At 50.2% G+C, this 18,605-nt stretch overlaps 1 protein-coding gene across 1 annotated transcript; it reads right to left on the bottom strand.

Annotated features, from left to right (window-relative positions):
* Nucleotides 1-210: 210 nt before the first annotated feature.
* Nucleotides 211-1,801, bottom strand: LOC125520904 (NEP1-interacting protein-like 1). Its single transcript, XM_048685944.1, has 3 exons — nt 1,350-1,801; nt 1,062-1,240; nt 211-922 (listed from the first exon to the last, which is right to left on the bottom strand). The coding sequence occupies exons 1-3, from the start codon at nt 1,489-1,491 to the stop codon at nt 539-541; spliced, it is 705 nt and encodes a 234-aa protein (XP_048541901.1). The 5' UTR covers nt 1,492-1,801; the 3' UTR covers nt 211-538.
* Between the last annotated feature and the right edge of the window lie 16,804 nt (nt 1,802-18,605).

The following is an 18,605-nucleotide window of genomic DNA, read 5'->3' on the forward strand; positions in this document are numbered from 1 at the left end:
TGAGACGTTCCCGTAGACTACAAAAGCGTCTGTGGCGACTTCGTCGATCTCAGAATGATGTATCGGCTCAATCTCTCGAAGATGCTCGTAGGGACAGAATGTGCGTGTGTGTTTATAGGAGTAAGTGTATGTGTGTATGTACGAGCGTTTTTTCTATGTTCAAAAAATATAAGAGGAGGGCACAAGTTTGGAAGAAGAAGCAACAAGAAATGACAAAAAGGATAATAATCTGAATGCTGATGATTTTCTATACATATATTCACAACCAGCAGCGCGTGTGGTATAGCAATACAATCATCATTTCCGCAGAAATGAAGGCAACGAACAAGTCACGAAAGAACTTGTCGGCATAAGTGTCATGTCATGTCAGTCTCAGCCTTCAACCCAACTAGCTAACTACGTATAACAAATTAACGAACTTCCCGTATGTGCGTGCGCGTGCCGTACGTGCTAGCGCCACACCCACACACGCGCGTAACACGTGTGTATATACGCTGGCTATGCACACATCGATCCTAACGAGCCGGGTACGCCAGGCCTAGACGGCGCGGCGGCACAGCGGGCACGACGCATGCCGGCACAGCCACCCGTCTATGCACGACATGTGGAACGTGTGGCGGCACTCCGGCAGGCTCCGCGCCGCCTCGCCGGCCTCGAACTCCTGGAGGCACACGGAGCAGCCGCCGTCCTGCACGGCGGCCTGCTGCTCGGTGATGGTCGTCGCGGGGAGCTCGGCGATGGCGTCTGCGGCCATGCCTTTGAAGGAGGCGGAGCCCATGTCAAACATCTCGGAGAGCGTCGGCGGGCCGTCGCTGAACCCGTCGCCCGCGGCGTTCATCTGGCTGTCGACGGCGTTCTGCACTGCGGGGTCCACCTTCTCGCGCACCAGACGGCCCGTCAGGAGGCTCCAGATCACGTCAAGCTGAAATGAATTAACAACGAATTGATGATTACTACTGGTACTAAACAATTAGGTGAATACAATGATGATAATTAGAACCGCTGAATCGATGCCGCACTAGTCAGTTGCGCAGGTTTGGTATGTGTAGTCAGGCACGTACCACGTATAGGACGCTCCAGATGCCGCACTCGTCGGAGCGCCACATGGCCATGGACCTGTCGACAACCTCCATGGCCACCACGGCGCCGGAGATGGCGCCGATGCCCGCGCCGCGGACGAGGCCGCTCTCCGTCGCCAGCCCGATCGTGCCGCCCGTGATGGCTCCCAGAATCGTGCCCACTGCAACAACACCAAGTCGATCAGGAACAGTCGCACGATGGAGATGCCGAACACCCCGCCATGTCTGGTGAAATGAAAACAAGAAGAAACATGCATGTATGCCACCGACCTGTGGCGAAGATGAAGGTGATGACGCCGCGGACGATCGAGCCAGCGACCCGAGCCGGCAGGCTGGACATGCTCCCCTCGGCGGCGTCCTCCTGGCCCGAGAATAATGCTGCTGTGTCGGCGCGAGCTACCGCTGCCTCCATGGTTGCCGGATCACCCGCTGCGCGCTACTGATCAATCAGGTGGCGGACAACAAATGAAATCAGATGAGGAGAGTATTGGTTCTGGTCGATGATCAGAGTTCTACAGCTGAATGAACGAATGAGGAAGGCTTATGTTGGTGGGATCGAAGATTTTGTAGATGATGCAGGAGAGGGCAGATCTTATATAGTTTTACTAGAACTCATCTAGATGAGACATAATTTGGTCCCATTCATCTTTTATAGCCATTGGATGTGATGCTATAAGATGCGTGTGTGCTAATGTGGGTTGTATCTATTCTTATTTTCTAGATGAATGAGATCAAATTATATCTCGTCTAAATGAGTTCTAAGTACTCCCGATCTTATATAGTACTACTACTAGCACTACTCGTACGCACGCAGCGCGTTGATTAATTGGCCGAAGACTCGTGGCTAGCCCCAAAATGGATTAGCTAGCTAACTGGGGGAGGACGTGTTGGGTGCACCTGGCTTGCCAGCTAACCGTCTGCAGCCACGGATTTTCCGTTTTCCGGACAGCCTGGACCAGTCATATGCGTCAGACATCCCACATGGCGCGCGAAGTAGCTTGGCGTAGCAGCCTAGGTGGCGGAACGAGTCCACCGGAGAGAAAAGAGAGAGGCGGGAAACAAGGCAATCATACATAAATGCTAACGGACCGAGCCCATCCGGCACGCGGGTGATGGCAACGCGCCAGTTGCCGATGCCTTCACCCGCTCCATCTCTTAACGGCTAAGCTTCCCTCTTCGGGCACTACTCAACGCAACAGCTGCCTCCAAGCGAATTCCCAGACTTCTCCTCACTCCATGACCGCGTGACGGGTGCCGCCGTACGTGTTATGATGCCTACCCGTCAGCTAAGATTTTTCCATAGAGGCGACAAAAGGACCAAGAGAGGGACGGAGAAATGTGGGTTTGTTTTTTCTTCTCCACGGATGCGCGGAGCCCACTTTCGGAAAAGAAAATGTGTTTTCTCAGGGCATTTCCAATGGAGTACGTACATGATATCTTAAGCTATATCATATAAAATAAATATGTATTTAGATTTCTTTTTTTACAATGGGTTATATCTTCGACTCCGGTCAAGTGTTCAGTGTTCATAGTCGTCGCTGGATGGTTGACGGACCATATGTACTTCTTTACATCGGGTGTTCGTTGTACCACCCTGACAGTGATGAATAAATTTTAAGTTTTTCCTGCAAACAAAAAATGTATTTTGTGAGAGAAAGTTGTCTTATTTCCCATGCTAAGATCTATATCTAGATTAAGGTACAATAAAACTATCTTTCCTCGTTAAATAAGCCGTCACGTCATATTTTTGTGTAGGTGGCAAGCTTTAGATATAGTACTAAATGATCCCACGTACGTTGTTGCGGTTTGTAATATATTTTAATGAGATTTTGATTGTTTGATACATGAATATTTGGATCAACAATATGGTAACTAAAATTGAAGATACATAAGCTTTATTGCGTCTGATTATTATATAGTTGTAAAATATATATTAAATATAAATGGGATAATATAATGAAAAAATCGTATGCATGTTTAGGTGTGTTTGATTATTGTATAGTTGTAAAATATTGATTAGATATAAATAGCATAATAGAATGCAAATTCAAATGCACGTTTGCATGTTGAGGTGTGTCTTTTTCTATATATGATTGTATTTTCAAGTGGATCTTTTTTTATGCATGTTGCTTGGTGAGGTGACATGCTTGCATGTTGAGAGAAATATGTTAGTGGGAGTAAACTATTTAGATATAGAAAATACCGTGAAACATGACTAGGCAATCTATAAAGCCTTCATAGTCGGCTTACGGACGATATTTTTATTGTTGCAAATATACCCCTACAATCCACATATACTTTTCCACAAAATGTCGAGTTTATACAAAGACGCCTCATAAATTGCATATCGTTATGCAGAGTACATTTGGAGCATGCATGGGCGCATGAATGCAGTTTGTGGGTCGTACATCCGCGCCGCGATTCAAAACTTGGTTTCATACATACCCCACATTTTCATGTTGGCTTTAAGTTTTCTGTAGCCGAACTTACAAAGGTGATTGTAGTTGATTTATTCATAAGTTGTTAAATTTCGTTGTATAAAACTAAAGATGAACGGGGAGTTGGTGCGGAATGTACAAAACTAACTTTTCGAATAGGGGCACACGTATGCCGCCCATGAAGTGTGTGCGTGCACCCTACGTGTCCCCGTGAATTTATGTGTTTTTAATCAGATTAAATGCTCTAAAAGATTTACGGGTTATCTTCAAGGCTAGTGGATGCGTATGTGTCATTACTTCAGTGTGTGGACGTTGAGAAGCATATGAAATTTGGATCCAACCGTTTGGCGACAATAGCACGTAAATTATTAAGCCGGGTTGGTTGACGTATAAATAATAGGTTATGTGTCAAGTCATGTAATCTGGTTATCATTTTTTTTGGAAAAAAAGAATGACCCCTGGCCTCTGCATCTGGGAAATGTATGCGGCCATTTTATTAATTATTCTTGAAGACCTTATAAAGTAGAACAACAATATGCCTGAATCCGCTATCTTGGCAACATCTGCCGCTACTTCTATCCAAATGATGAAGGAATACAAGCTAGGTCACATGCCAAGACCTTTCATCTAAGCCTAACATCTAAAGTCGGAGGCCCCGACCGAGCCATCTGCCAGGTCCCGGGCTTAAACCGGTCCGACGCACTCACATGTGTCGTTGTCGTTGTCTTTCGTTGGTCCATCTTCAGAGCAGATTAAGGTGACAACCTTGGCAGGTCCTCCGCCATAGATGTCACCACGACCCCAAACGACGACCTCCACCTACGCGGGCCTTGGCCAGTCCTCCGCCATTGACGCCACCATGACGCCAGCCGACGACCTCCACCTACGCGATTCCATCTCCAAGCAACAGACGTAAATCCATGCTAGGATAGGGCCGCACCACCGCCGTCGCCCACCACCCACAAGCGCCACCTAACCCTAAGGTTTCCAAAGCGGCGCCTTCAAGAAGGGAACGGCGCCGTGAGCACCGCCGCTGCCCAATAAAGTTAGGGCTTTCGCCCGGAAGACCTATGAAAGGTGAAGTGAGGAGATCAGTCCATACGGACGCCTCGAAGGAAGGGAACGGCGTCGTCGGCGCGGCGGTCATGAATTTATTTTTTACTATGTTGAGACTGGCACGTACGTTTGCTTATTCTAGTAAAATTGGTTGTGTCATCACAATGATGCAAATGCCTGTCATCAGAAATCCAATTCGCCTCCCAGAAGCACATGGTCCAAAAAAATAGATATGCTGAAGGTCACATAAAATGCTACCTGCAAATTTGAAAGTGCAAAGCTTTAGCATTTTGTCCCATGCAAAAAAAAGTCGAATAACAAATGTTACACGCAATTTTGCTTTTCCACTGACGAAGCATTATATCCTGTTAGGCGTGAAGATTTTGTTTTTCCACATGCAAAATTATTTTAGTTATTTTCTGAAAAGGATTGCTATTTGTTTTGAACTTACTGTTCATTTGAGAGGAAATGCTACCCAGAGCTAAAACGTTTGTCCCCAGAATCTCCCCTTTTTAAAAGAAAATGGTATCCATAAGGGTGCCATAAAAGAATACTGCAGACAACAATTACCTTATTTGCATGATATAGATATCATATACTCTACATGGTGTAAGTTGTAATTGGCAAAATATTGCATGTTTCAATTTTGTTGGGTCGCTCCCGCGGGCGGCCCGGGAGCGAACCCTAGCCGCCGCCAGCGCAGGCCCCTCCTCCCCTCGCCGCCGCCGGCGGACGTCGCCGGGCGAAGCCCGCGCGGCTTGGCGGCGGCGGGGCCCTTCCCTCCTCCAGTTCGACTAGGGGCGGCGCGGGCCGCTCGTTCGGGCGGGGACTCGGCGCGACGCTCGCGTGGGTGCGCGCACCGGCGAGGGTTGCCGTGTTCGGGACGGCGTGGCGAGGGCGCGCAAGGCGCGGCGCGGGCGCGTTCGGTTTCCGGTGGCGTAGATCGGACGCTGGGTTGGGAATCGCGGTGGGGGAGGCTCGGCTCCCTGTGGCACGGTGCAGGCGGCGTGTGACGAATCTGAGGTTGCGCCTCTGGCGGGTCGAGGCCGCGAGAACCCGACGAGTTTGGGCGGGGTTGAGGTCCCCCCTCCTGCCTCCTGGATCTCTGTCACCATGGTTCTGGCTGCGTCGGCTGCGGGCGGCGGATGGGACGCCGGGGCGGTGGCCTTGGTCCGGGCTCCGGCATGGTCGGCGGCGCCCGATCCAGATCTGAAGGCCTCTGTCTACTTCAACCAGGGTTGCCTCCGTGGTCCTGCTTTGGGCGGCCTTTGTCACCGGAGTTGTACCTGTTTGGCGGCTGGAGGTGGGAGGTGGCTCCGGAGAAATCCGAGGCCAACAGTGCTGGCCACGACGGCGACGACGCCCGAGGGCGCCGTAACCTTCTTGAAGGCGCCGTCCAGGTTGCCTCCTTCCCCTCTTCCTTCCACCCAGCTCGTATGCCGGGCGAAATCCCAAATCCTTGCCGGATCGAGCGACAACGGCGCTCCGAGCGTCGTCACCCTCTTCGGGGTGTCGTTCGTGGTGAGCTTGGGGTGGATGTGATGCTTTGGTTGCTTGGCGGCGGTTGGTGGCGTGGTCGGAGTTCGTCTGGTGGCGGTGCGTTGGCGCTCTGCCGCCTATGTGCTCAGCCTCGGAGTCCTTCTTCCACGGTGCTTGGTCTTCAGCAGCCCTGCCGGACTCGGCGGAGCGGTGCTTCATCCTACTTATTGATGGTGGCGTATCTCGGCGGCGTGGCGCAGTGGAGATTCGGCGTTCGATGTGTGAGGATGGACTCGCGCAGGAGGACGAAGCTGTCTGGTGTCATGGTGACGTCGATGGCTGAGTGGCCAGACAAGGTAGTAGCCTCAATATTTGCTCTAAAGACGGACATGTGGAAGATGGCGGCGACGACACACGAGTGCGTCGGACCGGTTTGTACCCCAGACCCGGTATGTGGCTCGGCTGGGGCTTCCGGCTTTTGATATTAGGCTTAGGTGAGTGGTCTGGGTAGTGGCCCAGCTAGCACCCCTTCATCATTTTGATGTTAGGCTTAGATGAGTGGTCTAGGTAGTGGCCCAGCTAGCATGCCTCCATTATTTGGATAGGAGTAGCGGCATATGTTGCCAAGATGGCGAATTCAGACATATTGTTGTAATATTTTATAAGGTCCTCGGGAATAATAAATAAAGTGGACGCATGCATCTCCCAGATGCAGAGGCGGAGGGTCATCCTTCTTTTTTTAAAAAAAATATACTCTACATCATACTTTTTTTCTGCGAATAATCATATAGTACATGATACAAATGAGATTGGACTTTCTATCATTTAGTATGCATCTAGAAATAACTAAAATAATTTTGTAGTATGCATCTATAAATACTCCCTCCATCCCATAATATAAAAGTATTTTGACAGTACACTCTAGCGTCAAACCGTTCTTATATTATGGGACGAAAGAAGTACTCCCTCCGTTTTAAATTACTTGTCGTGCTTTTAATTCAAATTTGAACTAAAACCATGACAAATAATTTGGAACGGAGGGAGTACCTTTCTAGTTTTATCGAGGCTTTTCATGTTATATATTGCGTTTACAAATTTTGTCGAGTTTCTTTTTGTTTTGAAGCGCATCGAATGCTTCGTACCTTCCCTGAAAAAAAAAAGAATGCTTCGTACCATACGAAGGAAGAAGAGGGAACTGCGACTAAACATCGCCGGTCAGTTTACGTGGGCTGCAGTGCGGCCAGCGAACTTTGATATTTGGTTCCATTCAAAACGCATTGATTACTAGGGAAGAAATTTCTACAGCGAAGGGGAGAGCTCTCTGTACAGAAGCCAGCAGCCAGCCAACAGCTGACCTTGTGTGAGCAGCCGCGTGCAGAGAAACGTTCAAAAGAGGAAGCGAGCACACGTATCGGCCCCGTTGGACGTAGACAAAGTCGAACCTGATGACCTCAGGATTCAGATGGTTCTACGATGGCTGAACTGAAAGCTACATCGGGAGAAAACCTGGATGGACGGTCCTCAGGGCGTTTGCATTCGCAACCTCGCTGATGGCCCTTACACCATCCAGCGGCTCCAGCCAGTGAGATCCCCGTGCTAACTCTCCCGGAACGAATTGACTTCGATGCAAATAGTGACATGGGCCGACTAGGAGCAGAAGCTCGACCACACGCGTTCAGCCACACGTGGCTGAAAAGAAAGGAGTAGTCGGTCGGTACGCCATGAGTTTTTTTTTTTTCGAAACGGAAGCAAAAAATTTGTCTCATCCATTAACTAAGAAGAAAGAATAGAGTTTGTTACAATCAACCCACGACAAATCCACATGACGATTATTCGCGTTCAAGTAGTGCCCTTAGTTTTTTTGCTCCCGCTATGCTCCAAAGCTTTGCTTCTTCTATAATGATGTTGAGAAGGATCGGCGGCGGAGCGCTCTTGTGGCAGAAGACACGGGAGTTTCACTCATTCCATATTGCCTAAGAGACGAGCATGGTAAGGGAGGCCGTGGCTTTCCGGTTTGGAACGGATAGCCCGGTCTGATGATCCCACCATGACTCAACGGAGTCCTCCAAGTGCCATAAAGAGGTGTCCAGGTAGTGTACACCAAGTTTCTCTATGACCAACTTCCATAGTCTAATGGTAAAGCGACACTTGTAGAATAGATGCCCGCCCGTTTCTTGCTCTCTTTTGCATAGCGTGCAAAGGCCATAATTTGGCCAACCTCGTTTGGCCAATCGATCAGCGGTCCAGATGCGGTTTTGGATGGCTAACCAAGCAAAGAGTTTGACTTTAGGACGGGCCCAAACTTTCCAAACCATCTGGTCCATGGGGGAGTTACTCATTCCCAAGAATTGCGCTTTGTAGGCCGAAGCAGCGGTGTAGTGCCCATCCGCAGAGTGTTTCCAGACAATGTCATCCTCAATGTTGTCAGTGAGATTGAATTCGTGGATGAGCATCCAGAGCGTGAAGAACTCCATGATGTGAGCGACGGATATCACGGTGGCTGTGTTAATTTTTAAAATCCATGCATTCTCTTTGAGTGCCTCCCGCACCTTCCAATTTTTTCTTGAAGAAGCCTCGAAAATGAGGGGTGCAATCTCTTTTGGCTTCTGGCCAAACAACCACGGAAAGTCCCAGAAAGGTGTTTTTGTGCCATTTCCAACGATGATGGTGGTGGAGGCATAGAAGAACTTAAAGTCATCCTCGTCACATGGGTTCCCCATGCCAACCCACAACTTACTCGGCTCCTTCCACTCGAACCATGGCCATCGTAACCTCAATGCCCTAGCAAATTTGTCAGTGGTTAGTACCCCTAGGCCTCCATAATTGAGAGGCCGACAAACCGTCTCCCAATTGACTTTACATTTGGCACCGGTAGTTTTGTCCGAGCCGGCCCAAAGAAAGGCCAGTTCGAGCTTGTTGACACTGTGGAGGGTGCTTTGTGGGATGACAAGCGGTGTGATAAAGTAAACTGCCTGGGAGGTGATGGCATACTTGACCAGCGTCGTGTGTCCAATGGTGGTGATGTTTTGACCCTCCCACATGACCAATTTCCCGGCCACCTTTTCCTCCAAGAATTGTAGGTCCACCTTTTTTAGCTGCCAAACCGATAGCGGCAGGCCTAAATATCTCAAGGGAAAAGAATCCCTCATTGCCGGAAGTCCATGCAGAATGTGGCCTAGAGTTAGCTGGTTGCATCGAATGGGCACGACTGAGCTTTTTTGAAAGTTGGTACAAAGTCCCGTGACCTCACCAAACCCCTTTAGGATGGCAGCAAGATTATCCACGTCCCTCTTTATGGGCGCCAGGAAGACGGCAGCGTCGTCCGTGTAGAGAGAGGTTCTGACCCGAGCTCCCCTTCCGCGAATCTTGTGAAGTAGCCCTTTCTGAGTAGCAAGCTCTAGAATTTGGTGTAGGGGGTCAATAGCAATGACGAACAACAGGGGCGATAGGGGGTCGCCTTGTCAAAACCCTTGGCCATGCAAAATGGGAGGACCCGCCATCCCATTCAGAAGGATCCGCGAGGAGGACGTGCGGAGGAGCGCATTGATCCAATTCCAAACCTTGGTGGGGAAGCCTTTTCTTTGGAGAAGGTCTAGGATAAACTCCCACCTCACCGAATCAAAGGCCTTGCGGATGTCAAGCTTGAAAAGGAGCGTCGGGGTCCTACTCTTGTGTAGGCGCCGTGCAAAGTTTCTGACGTACATAAAGTTGTCATGAATGCTTCTCCTTTTGATGAAAGCACTTTGCGCATTGGAAACCAGGCCATCCATGTGAGGGGCAAGCCTGATGGACAGAACTTTGGCGAAGATCTTGGCAATAGCATGGATGAGACTGATGGGTCTGTAGTCAGATATGCCCTCTGCACTCTCCTTCTTGGGCAGGAGTACCACATTCGCCGAGTTGAGCCAATGGAAGTTCTTCGAATGCAAGGACTCGAAAAGGTGAATGACTCTCATGATATCATTTTTAATGATGCCCCAACATTTCTTGTAGAAGGTGCCCGTGTAGCCATCCGGCCCCGGTGCCTTATCGCCGGGCATGTCATTGATAGAAGCTCTAACTTCTTCCTCCGATATGGCCTCCTCAAGCTCACGTAAGTCCTTTGGAATGATGTTGAGTTCATCCCAGTTGAAGTCAATGTGACTGTGACTCCCTTTTCCCAAAACATTCGAGAAGTGCTCGTGAATGATGGACTCCTTAGCGTCGTGCTCAGTCACCCAACCAAGCCCATGCCTTATTCGGTGGATGTGATTCTTTCGTCTTCTTGCATTTATGCGCCGGTGAAAAAACTGTGTGTTTGCATCACCCTCCTTCAGGTTTGAGATCCTCGCACATTGCTTTTTCCGAGCCCTGACAAGGATGGCTAGGCTCATGACCCTCCTTTTGAGGTCAGCCCGGAGGTCACGCTCATCGGCAGATAGCCGTCGATTATCCTGAGCAATGTCAAGATGAAGGATCACCAAATTAGATGCATGAATGTGACACCCCTGATTTGACCGTACACTAATCATACACGCAAACGTGTACGATCAAGATCAGGGACTCACGGGAAGATATCACAACACAACTCTAAAAATAAAATAAGTCATAGAAGCATCATATTACAAGCCAGGGGCCTCAAGGGCTCGAATATAAGAGCTCGATTATAGACGAGTCAGCGGAAGCAACAATATCTGAGTACAGACATAAGTTAAACAAGTTTGCCTTAAGAAGGCTAGCACAAACTGGGATACAGATCGAAAGAGACGCAGGCCTCCTGCCTGGGATCCTCCTAATCTACTCCTGGTCGTCGTCAGCGGGCTGCACGTAGTAGTAGGCACCTCCTGAGTAGTAGTAGTCGTCGTCGTCGACAGTGGCTTCTGGCTCCTGGGCTCCAACGTCTGGTCGCAACAAACGGGTATAGGAAGGGGGAAAAGAGGGAGCAAAGCAACCGTGAGTACTCATCCAAAGTACTCACAAGCAAGGAGCTACACTACATATGTATGCATTGGTATCAAATGGAATAAGGGTATCATATGTGGACTGAACTGCAGAATGCCGGAATAAGAGGAGGATAGCTAATTCTTTCGAAGACTACGCTTCTGGTAACCTCCATCTTGCAGCAGGAGAAGAGAGTAGATGGCAAGTTCACCAAGTAGCATCACATATCATAATCCTAACCGATGATCCTCCCCTCGTCGCCCTGTGAGAGAGCGATCACCGGTTGTATCTGGCACTTGGAAGGGTGTGTTTTATTAAGTATCCGGTTCTAGTTGTCATAAGGTCAAGGTACAACTCCAAGTCGTCCTGCTACCGAAGATCACGGCTATTCGAATAGATTAACTTCCCTGCAGGGGTGCACCACATAACCCAACACGCTCGATCCCATTTGGCCGGACACACTTTTCTGGGTCATGCCCGGCCTCGGAAGATCAACACGTCGCAGCCCTACCTAGGCACAACAGAGAGGTCAGCACGCCGGTCTAAATCCTATGGCACAGGGGTCTGGGCCCATCGCCCATTGCACACCTGCACGTTGCGAGGGCGGCCGGAAGCAGATGTAGCCTAGCAGGCGTTCCAGTCCAATCCGGCGCGCGTCGCTCAGTCGCTGACGTCACGAAGGCTTCGGCTGATACCACGACGTCGAGTGCCCATAACTGTCCCCGCGTAGATGGCTAGTGTGTATAGGCCAGTGGCCAGACTTAGATCAAATACCAAGATCTCGTTAAACGTGTTATCTTGAAATAACCGCGAACGCCGATCAGGACCAGGCCCACCTCTCTCCTAGGTGGTCTCAACGTGCCCTGTCGCATCGCCACAAAGATCCACACAGAGGGCTGTCGGGAAAGTATGTCCTTCCAGCCCCCAATTCGTGAATCAACGGCGGGTACTCCTCGAGCCAACCCGACTTTAGTCATCACATGTATCATATATAAAGTATATAGTATATACCCGTGATCACCTCCCGAGAGATCACGGCCCGATAGTATAGGATGGCAGACGGACAAGAGTGTAGGGCTACTGGTGATAAACTAGCATCCTATACTAAGCATTAGGATTGCAGGTAAAGGTAACAACAGTAGTAGCAAGGACAGGCTATGCATCAGGATAGGATTAACGGAAAGCAGTAACTTGCTACACTACTCTAATGCAAGAGTAGAGAGAAGAGTAGGCGATATCTGGTGATCAAAGGGGGGGCTTTCCTGGTTGCTCTAGCAAGAAAGAGGGGTCGTCAACACCGTAGTCGTACTGGGTAGCAGCGGCGTCGGTCTCGGTGTCTAGCGAGAGAAGAGGGGGAAGAAACAATAAATATTAAGCAAACAGATGCATAGCGATGCATGACATGACAAGTATCGGTGCTAGGGGTGCCCTTACGCGGTACGAGGTGGTACCAGTGAAGGGGGGAAACATCCGGGAAAGTATTCCCGGTGTTTCGCATTTTCGGACAGATGAACCGGAGGGGGAAAATTGCGTGTTTGCTATGCTAGGGATGTGTGGCGGACGAACAGGCCGCGTATCCGGATTCGTCTCATCGTTCTAAGCAACTTTCATGTACAAAGTTTTTCCATCCGAGCTAAGGTTTATTTTATATTAATTTTAAAAGATTTAAATCATTTTTAGGATTTATTTAATTAATTAAATCAACATTATTCAGAATAGTGTTTGCTGACGTCATCATGACGTCAGCAGTTGACTTGGTCAACCTGACAGGTGGGTCCCGTTCGTCATTGACACATTTAGTTAGCAGGTTAATTAAACAGGGTCAATTAATTTAATTAGTGGTTAGGTTAATCTAATCAGGATTAAATAGTTTAATTAATTCTTTAATTAATTAATTAAGATTAATTAGGATTAATTAATTGTTTAATTAATTAATTTTATGGGGGACCGGTGGCCGGAGGCGGCGCAGAGGGGCGAGGTGGGGACTGGCGACAGAGGTAGGCGAGGGTGAGGTGCAGGTAGCGCGCGGGCCGCAGCAGCAGGGCGGTGCGGTCACGGGCGGCGCGTGGGCGTGCGCGGCTACGGGGAGCCGCGACCAGGGAGGCTGCGCAGGGGGGGGGTGCAGGGGAGCGCCCGGGCGACGGCGGCCATGGGCGTGGGCGGAGGGCGACTGCGGCTTCGGTCGCGGCGACGACGACAGCTACGAAACGACGGCGAGGGTGCTCGAGCTCGAATCCGAGCTCGGGAATAAACGGGGAAGTGGCGGAGCTCACATTGAGCCTGCAGATGTGCTTAGTGCGCTCGGGGAAGGCTCAGAGGTGCCAGAATCAACGGCGAAGCTCGACGAGGCGGACGAAGAACAAGGCGGTGTGTGGCTCGACGTGGTGGCTTCCGAGAGAGAGATGGCGTCCGCGAGGTGGTGGTGGGACGAGGCGGTGACGCAGCGGCGGCGGTTGGCGTCGGTGCGACAAGCACGACGTCCTGCGGAGCTCGGGGAAGACGGGCACAGTGCCGGAGGGTGAGGAAGCAGGCCGGGAGAGGGCGGCGAGGACGAGGCGTTCGGCGAGGTCCGGCGACGGGGCCGGGGCGGCAGCAGGGGCGACGTTGGGGGAGAGTGCGTTGGCGCCGGGGACGCGTCGGGGGCGGGCGTGAGCACCCGGTTCCCGATCTGGATCGGGGGAGGGAGGGAGAGAGACGTGGGAAAGAGTGGGGGGGTCGTGCGGGGTGAGTGGGGGGTGTGCGCTAGGGTTCCTGTGGGTGGGGGCATGTAGGCCAGGCACGGGGTGGGCCGGCTGGTCAGCTGGGCCGGCCGACTGGGCTGAGGTCCAGTTGACCATAGGGGGCTGTTGTTTCTTTTTTTACCTTGCTTTGACTTTTCAATTTACTTTTCCTTATTTTTCTTTTACTTGTTTAATTTTATTTTGGTTTAGTAAAATATGATGATAGCTCCTAGAATAATGTTCCAGAATAACCCACTACCACAAAAGGTTTTAACCCCAAATAAAATAGTTTAGTATTTGAGAAAATACCAAAGGCATTTAAATAATGTTTTGGCTACCGTTTAAATCATTTTAGTACATTTATACATTATATAATAATGTGGATTCTTCATCATAATCACATATGCATTATCTGGCACAACCCGAACATTTTGGTTTTAACATTTGAAAACTTTTGAGGTTTTCCTTTATTTTAAATTGGAATTTGAATCGTTTTTGAACCATCGCGAGATTAACAACAGTAACCAAGGTGACGTGGCATCATTAATGTGTGATTACTGTAGCCTAATTATCCGGGCGTCACAATGAAGTTGGATCTTGGCTTTAGGGAATAGACATTCTACTCCATTCCGCCAACCGGGTGGCCGTCTTTTTTAGCTTGTGAAACAAGACTTCACACGGCTCCGTGTGCCCCATGGGCTTGTCCCAAGCCTTTTGCACAATATCGTAGAATCCGGGCATGGATACCAAAAAATTCTCAAATTTGAAGGTTCTGGGCCTCCTAGGCCCCCTAACGTCGGCAAGCAGGAGGGGACAATGGTCGGAGAGTGAAGACGAGAGGGCATGTGACACATGGGTGTTGAAGGTGGTGTCCCACTCAGCATTGCAGAAAAAAGTGTCGAGCTTGCACAAGGTTGGGTTCACCCTCTCGTTACTCCAAGTGAACCTCCGGTTTTGAAGGTGAATTTCCTTTAGGACGCAACTTTGCAGGGCATTACGAAAGTGGATGATCCGACTCCTGTTGAATTTCCTCTTGTTTTTATCTCTGGCCTGATATATTTGGTTGAAGTCCCCGGAGGCCAACCAAGCAACACCGGGAGGTGGGATTTGGCTAACGAGCTCGGCAAAGAAAGCGTCTTTGCTAGCGGCATCGGTGGGCCCATAAAGGGATGTAAGCTTGAATACTACCTCAGTCTCCCGAATCCTGACCATGGCAGAGATGCAGTGGTTGGTAATGGCGACGTGAGTCAGCTCAACCAGGTGGTCATCCCACAAGATAAGGATGCCACCCCTAGTTCCGTCGGCTAGTTTTTGCGCGAAATTCCAAAACCTAGAACCACTAAGAGAGGTAGCCATGAACTGGTCAACATTGGACAGCTTCGTATCCTGGAGACAGATGATGTGGCAAGAAGAGGCAGCAATGGTTTCACAAACAGTTGCCGGCGGTCCGAACAATTGAGCCCTCTGACGTTCCAACTTAATGTCTTTATAGCTTGTTCAATCATGAGGAAACAAGCTTAGCCCTAGTCCTAGTAAGCTGGCAGCAACCATGCACAAATGGAATGACCGTAGCACTCAGGCAACATGCATGCATATGAGAAACAACATGTTCCAAACTGGACCCAACTTTGACAAGTACCATACATGACACACCTTGGGTACACAGCCAACATGGCCAACATACAGATGCACATTGCATCCACAGACTCGACCCTAGACAGAGATTAAAACCCCTTAAGATGAAAGCTGGTTGTACTAACATAACCAAAATGGAATCCCTCTGCATCTCTGAGCTGCCTAGGCAACCGCCTGCTGGCCATCCTGGTCCAGCGCTCTAGCACCACCATGGGAAATGAGAGCTTCCACAATCCCTGTTGCCTGAACATCATCCAACTTGAATAAGCCTCGCATAGCGATGATCACATCTGGAGCCAGCTGCTCTTTGAACCTCTCTGAGAAAGCATCCATCATCTCCAGAGTGGCATCCTGGCCGTCTCTGGTAATGCCTAGCCCACGGCAAACCAGCTCCTCGGCTGCTCTAGCCACAGGCGCTGCCTTTGCCTTGCTCGCAGCCCTGCCAGCAGCCTTTAGACGCGCGCTGGTTCTTTGCAACGAAAAGCCACCGTTGCTGCAGCCGATTGTCATGCCGCCCATCTTCATGCGTCTCGCCGCCGGCCTCCTGAGAGGAGGAGCATCAGGCGGTGGGAGGAGGGCGGGATGTCTCTCCTGGAACAGAGGAGCCAGGTCTGCGTCCGGCACCACCACAACACGCCTGGGCTCACGGGAGGGGGTGCGACGTAGCGGGGCAGCATCCTGGAGAGCCGGCGTTGGGGAGCGAGAGAAACCCGACGGGCGTTCCGGTGAAGCCAGGGGCAGCAGCAACACCGAGGGGGCGCACAACTCCACCAGTGCCGGGCTCGGCGTTGTGACCAGCAGGGAGGAGCTCCTGCCCTCATCACGCTTGGAGCGCATTCCTGGCGGCAGCACCATGGTAGGTGACAGCGGAGGTAAGGTGGGTGGTGTCAGGCTCTCCAGGGAACACCTTCTTGCAGCGTGTGGAGAGCGTTCGTGGTCGGCGCTACGCCTGCGCATCTCAGGCAACAAAGGAGATGGCAGCGGCGCCTGGATGGCTTGTGTTGGAAATATGCCCTAGAGGCAATAATAAATTAGTTATTATTATATTATATTTCATTGTTCATGATAATCGTTTATTATCCATGCTAGAATTGTATTAATAGGAAACTCAGATACATGTGTGGATACATAGACAACACCACGTCCCTAATAAGCCTCTAGTTGACTAGCTTGTTGATCAATAGATGGTTACGGTTTCCTGACCATGGACATTGGATGTCATTGATAATGGGATGACATCATTAGGAGAATGATGTGATGGACAAGACCCAATCCTAAGCTGTAACACCCCGGATGTAACTTTCCCAATTTGTACTCCAACTCTTGCCGTTTCTGGCGTTAAGTTATATTTATTTCCTCGGGTTCGGGTTTTGTCTCCGTGTGTTGTTGTCGTTGTCATGAATCTCATATCATGTCATCATGTGCATTGCATTTGCATACGTGTTCATCTCATGCATTCGAGCATTTTCCCCGTTGTCCGTTTTTCATTCCGGCGCTTCGTTCTCCTCCGATGGTCAATTCTAGCTTTCTTTCGTGTGTGGGGATTAAACATTTCCGGATGGGACCGAGACTTGTCATGCGGCCTTGGTTTACTACCGGTAGACCGCCTGTCAAGTTTCGTATCATTTGGACTTCGTTTGATACTCCAACGGTTAACTGAGGGACCGAAAAGGCCTCGTGTGTGTTGCAGCCCAACACCCCTCCAATTTGGCCCAAAACCCACCAAACTCTGCTCCATGTCCTAGAGCGTTCGATCACGATCGCGTGGCCGAAAACCGCACCTCATTTGGACTCTCCTAGCTCCACTTATGCCTATAAATAGCCCCCCCGTTTTCGGATCTCTCTCCCTCTCCGAAACCGTAAAAAAAAGATCCCCGCGCGCCGGACACGTCCGTCGGCGACCGCGGCCAACCGGGAGGCGCCACGTGTCCCCGCCGACCTCCTCCTCCGCGCGGCCCGGCGAGCCCGCGGGAGGCCCGCCCCTCGCCGCCACTGGGCCAGATCCGCGCCGCCCGCCGCCTCTCTCTTCCCCGACGCCGTCCGCCGGCCCCGCCGCCTCGCCGCCGCCCCTTGCCGCCACCGGCCGCCGCCGCCCCGCATCTCCGCTGCCTCACCGCTGCCGCCCGGGTGCCGCGCCGCCCCGCTCCACTCCGTCCTCGCCGCCGTCCGGCCCCGCCGCCGCACCGCCCGGCCTCGCCGCCCCCGGCCTCTCCCTCCTTGACTTCTGTGCTCCGGTGAACAGTGCGCGCCGGTGAGCCTCGGGAAGCGTGCAGATCTGAGATCCGAAATTTGACGGTTGACTTTTCTCCTCCGAACCCTAATTTTTATGCAATCTTTGACCTGTGATAACTCTGCATCTGTAGCTTCGATTTGGACATATAGCATATCAAAATGTTCATCTCAGAGAGTACATCATTTCATTCCCTTGCTTCATTTTCTTTTGAGTTCATATTGATGCCCGAAATTCTGCTAGAAGGAGGCTTCGTGAGTTATTTGTCAGATCTGCTAGTTCATCTTAGACTTATGTCATTTTTGCCATGATTGTTGTGTGCATGATATGCGTGTGAGTCCTTCATATGTTTTGTTAAGCATCTTGTTATCTTTCTAGAGGTGCAACCCATGCATTTTTAGGATGTGTGTGGTGACTTGTGCAAGCTTGCAAAGTGAGGCACCCGGTAAATCTGTTTTCTTGGACTTAGTAGTTTTCACAAAGTCTGGGATTAATTAGTTCATGATGCCATATGTTCATGCTATTTCCTAGTGATTCGTGCCTCTTTTGAGGATGATCAGTAAGGGACTTTTGTTAATCTTGTAGTGCTCTATCCATCCATGTCTTTGTTTGCAATTATGGAGCACCCTAGCTTGAGTCAATCGAGCTCTCCTTTTGCTTCGTTGCGAATCTGGGCAGATCGTCAACTTGTTTGCGATTTTGCCGATGTTATTGTAGTTGATCCGTGCATGCTATGCCATTGTTCTTGCCATGTATAGCTTATATTTTGTGCCTTATTTAGGGATGTATGCTTTTCTTGCCATGACTTGCACCGTGGTGAGTGCATCGAGCTCGTAAACATGCCTTCATGAGTTATGTTTCAGCATGTCCCAGTTTTCACTAAGTCTGAAAACTGGTTATGTTTTTTGCTATGTTCGTGTGCTTGTTAGTATATTTTGTGATCCCTTTTGGCTCAAGGTCACTAAGGGACTTTTGTTAAGCTTGTTGAGTAGCTACATGCCATGTCTTTATTTGTCATGTTCAGGTCCTGTAGCATGTTGTTTTGTTG

The sequence above is a fragment of the Triticum urartu genome, chromosome 7 (genome assembly GCF_003073215.2).
Source record: "Triticum urartu cultivar G1812 chromosome 7, Tu2.1, whole genome shotgun sequence".
Classification (NCBI taxonomy): Eukaryota; Viridiplantae; Streptophyta; class Magnoliopsida; order Poales; family Poaceae; genus Triticum; species Triticum urartu.

What these genes read in the sequence shown, in the direction of transcription:
- LOC125520904 (XM_048685944.1), bottom strand. Translation starts at nt 1,491, where the DNA reads ATGGAGGCAGCGGTAGCTCGCGCCGACACAGCAGCATTATTCTCGGGC. An exon ending in CACCTTCATCTTCGCCACAG is followed by an intron (nt 1,241 to 1,349) that starts GTCGGTGGCATA and finishes GTGTTGTTGCAG; the next exon opens with TGGGCACGATTCTGGGAGCC. An exon ending in TCTGGAGCGTCCTATACGTG is followed by an intron (nt 923 to 1,061) that starts GTACGTGCCTGA and finishes AATTCATTTCAG; the next exon opens with CTTGACGTGATCTGGAGCCT.